Source organism: Gymnodraco acuticeps, unplaced genomic scaffold (genome assembly GCF_902827175.1).
Source record: "Gymnodraco acuticeps unplaced genomic scaffold, fGymAcu1.1, whole genome shotgun sequence".
Taxonomy (NCBI): Eukaryota; Metazoa; Chordata; class Actinopteri; order Perciformes; family Bathydraconidae; genus Gymnodraco; species Gymnodraco acuticeps.
Genome location: NW_022991575.1, coordinates 1231585 through 1234709, shown reverse-complemented (window position 1 = coordinate 1234709; position 3125 = coordinate 1231585). Strand labels below are relative to the sequence as shown.

The 3125-nt window shown below is 44.5% G+C and overlaps 1 protein-coding gene across 1 annotated transcript; it reads right to left on the bottom strand.

Annotated features, from left to right (window-relative positions):
* Positions 1–796: 796 nt before the first annotated feature.
* Positions 797–2661, bottom strand: LOC117533657 (G2/mitotic-specific cyclin-B2-like). The gene is made up of 6 exons (XM_034197545.1): positions 2395–2661; positions 2163–2321; positions 1854–2090; positions 1547–1687; positions 1358–1468; positions 797–1284 (listed from the first exon to the last, which is right to left on the bottom strand). The coding sequence occupies exons 1-6, from the start codon at positions 2620–2622 to the stop codon at positions 1174–1176; spliced, it is 987 nt and encodes a 328-aa protein (XP_034053436.1). The 5' UTR covers positions 2623–2661; the 3' UTR covers positions 797–1173.
* Positions 2662–3125: the final 464 nt, after the last annotated feature.

Below are 3125 nucleotides of genomic sequence, written 5' to 3'. Positions count from 1 at the left end.
TCCTAAACTCAACACATCTAGATCAATAGCAATTGTGGCAAGCGAAATATGAATTTTTTTATTTAGAGTGAATCGCCCCTTTAATGTTAACAGCTGCTCCTGTTTGAAGCTTTCAATTCGATTTTAAAGCTAGCTTGGGTCAATAACTAATGACAGAAAATCAGAAGCAGTAATTCTAGATGACATTACACGCAATGTTTTGAGTAGATGCATTAAAAATAAAATAAACGTGTTTTTTTAAATGACTAACCCTTCTGTTTGCAGTTGGGTGTGCTATCAGGAGCCCAACTACAGAGGGCCTCACTACATCCTGGAGAAGCGCGACTACAACAACTTCTCCGACTGGGGCAGCCAGAACAGCACCGTGGGCTCCATGCGCAGAGTCCGCTTCACCTGAACACCTGACCCGAGTCCTGCCCACGGGACTCCTTAAGTCAATATGAAACCTGTCAGCTTCTCACACACACTGCAGAACCTATTTGACTAATAAACTGGTTAAAAAAAATAAAAGTTTGCATTTTCCATTGTTTTAAAATAGATTTTATTTTTATTTAAAGGTTTAATAATTTTGAAATGGTTGCAAATAAATAAAAATGTTAGTGGGGATTCACTCAAACACGTTCATACAGAAATATTAGTTACAAAACGAAAACCTGATGGATTAACAAATCCATATGTCAGCCAGCTGTCATTATGAATCACGTACAACAATGAAAATACAACCTCAGCCATTTAAAACCTATTTAGTTTAAAAAAAAAGAAAAAGTAAATACTGTTGTATCCAACATAACACATAAAAAAAAAAGCATGATACAACAGTAATTATCTTAAAGTGTATTTTAAGAAAGCAAAAACACAATACTCATGAGGTAGACTTAAGAAATCAGATGGTCAACACAAACTAGAAAGAACAGTCTTGGTGCACACAACTTCTGATTGGAAGCGATGCATCATCTAAACGCTAGCTTGGAACTGCAGTTCAAGGTGCATTGGAGGAACATCCGATGTACCGTAAAGAGTTTCGTCAAAACATCATCCGTATAAAAAGTAAAAACAGTGGCTAAAATTCTGAACTTTGCTCAAATAAAAACATTTGAAGTGTAGTTTCCACAGATTGCGATCAATATTAAATAAAGTGCAAATGAAACGTCCACTGATGATGTAACAAAGTTCTCAAGGATTGCTGAGCAGAGCGGCCGCCATGGTCTTGACGATGGACGAGTTCAGCTGAGGGATGAGGCTGATCTTCATCAGCTTGCTGCTCGAGTACTTGTTCTTCACAGCCTGCAGAGGAAAAAGGGTTTTATTTTTGCTACAACTCAAAACTTTAATGCTTATACTTGGTTGTTCAACTCACCTGGAACTTTGTCTTCCCCTCGTTGACCATCACTATGTTTTTGGCGATGTGCTGCATGATGGGCTTCAGGTGGGCGGCGTCATAAGTGGAGTAGTGCTGCTGCTGAGGAGACTGAGACAAGACAGACAAATTAACACCAGGAAAATGAAACATTTTAAGTGTAGATGCCCCTCCAATGCCATCACTCACCCAGGGCAGGGCTACCAGCAGCAGCTGGGAGAGCGCCAGAGAAGCAGCAGCGATCTCAGAGGACTGATAGTGCACCATGTTGTAGTCAAGGAGCGTCAACTCCATCAGGTACTTGGCCAGCGTGTGTCTCTCTACATCAGACTGAGGCACAAAACATTAAGCACACTGAGAAGTCTTAAGACACATTGTACACATTCTTGCAGGTGGTTTTAGGAAGACATCCGTCTAGAATGCTGCAGACCTAGCAAATTTGAACAATGACTAAAGTAAAAAGTAGCGTCCCAAACAAATCCACGCAACGACTCACATTTGACACTTTGGAAGCCCGTCTCAGGAAGTGCAGAGGAAGAGGGCGTCCCAGCTCAAAGTTGAGGGCCCTCAGAATCAGCTGCTCCATCACCAGAATCTGAGCCTTTGTGAAGGCGTTGTCTGTGATGTAGGCGAAGTCTCCCACCTCTGGAGCGTACATCTCCTCGTATTTACAGGCCACCAGCATGGCCGTCACACCGACAAGCTGCAGCTTCCTGCGAGAGACCGGCTGGACCTGAAGCACAGCGGCAGACATTTACAAACAACTCACAAAACACAAAGAAAAGACAGTTTAGACCGCTCCTACCTGGAGGAATCGATCCATGACGGCAACTGTGAGGTACAGAGTCTCCTGCAGCAGCTGGAACCTGGAGTGCACCTGGACCAGCCAGTCCACCAGGAGAGCCCGCATGCGCTCAGTGATCTCATAATGCTGCATGTAGTCAGGTCGTACAGCCTGCTCCACCTGTGGAAGCAAACAGATGTAACACTCAACCTTGCAGGGTGGGGGAAGAGAGCATTACTGGAGGGGTGAATACCTCCAGGACGTGCAGGTAGCTGTAGATATCTTTGACATATTCTGAGCAGAGCTGCGGCAGGTCCCCGTCCTCCTCGTCCACATCCTGCACCATGAGCAGCGTATCAGAGAACGCCTGGCACAGCTCCTCCTCCTCCGCCGCCTCCTTCATGGACACATCAGCAGACTCCTCTGAGACTGTGGGGAGGGGGTCTGCAGGAGCCGGGGCCATGGGCAACACCACAGCCATAGCTCAAGGGGCAATGGAGGCTTTCACTGAGGGTTTGAATGAAGCTTTGGCAGGGCCCGTCTTCTAAGGAAACAAGTTTGGAAAGATGCATGTTTAAACATGAACTGCAACAATGATGTGCTGCTTGGTTTTAGCTTTATGAATAGTGTCCACATACTCGTAGCCAAGTAGCTCATGTGTTAGGGGGTTTCTAGTTATTTTTGGCTCACAGGGCTGATACACAACACTTCAAATAGCTACAAAGGAGGCATGAAACATGGAGAGCAGTAGCTGACCCAAACAGTTCTTCCATGATGATGATGCAACTTACCTTGGTGTTGACTGCTGCTGCTTTAAAGTTGGTGATCTCTCCGAGAGCAGCTCTCCTCAGACCCACGACGGCTTTAGCCATCTATATATATATAGACAGCTATGCCATACATTTTTGCATACATTCAGAGTAAATATTTATTCAGTATGATAGCTATCTAACAGAAGTTGTCAAATATGGCGGACCATCTCGC

Excerpts from the sequence above, each read along its gene's own strand:
- LOC117533657 (XM_034197545.1), bottom strand. The coding sequence starts at position 2,622 with ATGGCTGTGGTGTTGCCCATGGCCCCGGCTCCTGCAGACCCCCTCCCC. Across the intron at positions 2,322-2,394 it reads GCTACCTGCACGTCCTGGAG|GTGGAGCAGGCTGTACGACC; the intron begins GTATTCACCCCT and ends TTGCTTCCACAG. Across the intron at positions 2,091-2,162 it reads TCATGGATCGATTCCTCCAG|GTCCAGCCGGTCTCTCGCAG; the intron begins GTAGGAGCGGTC and ends GCTGTGCTTCAG.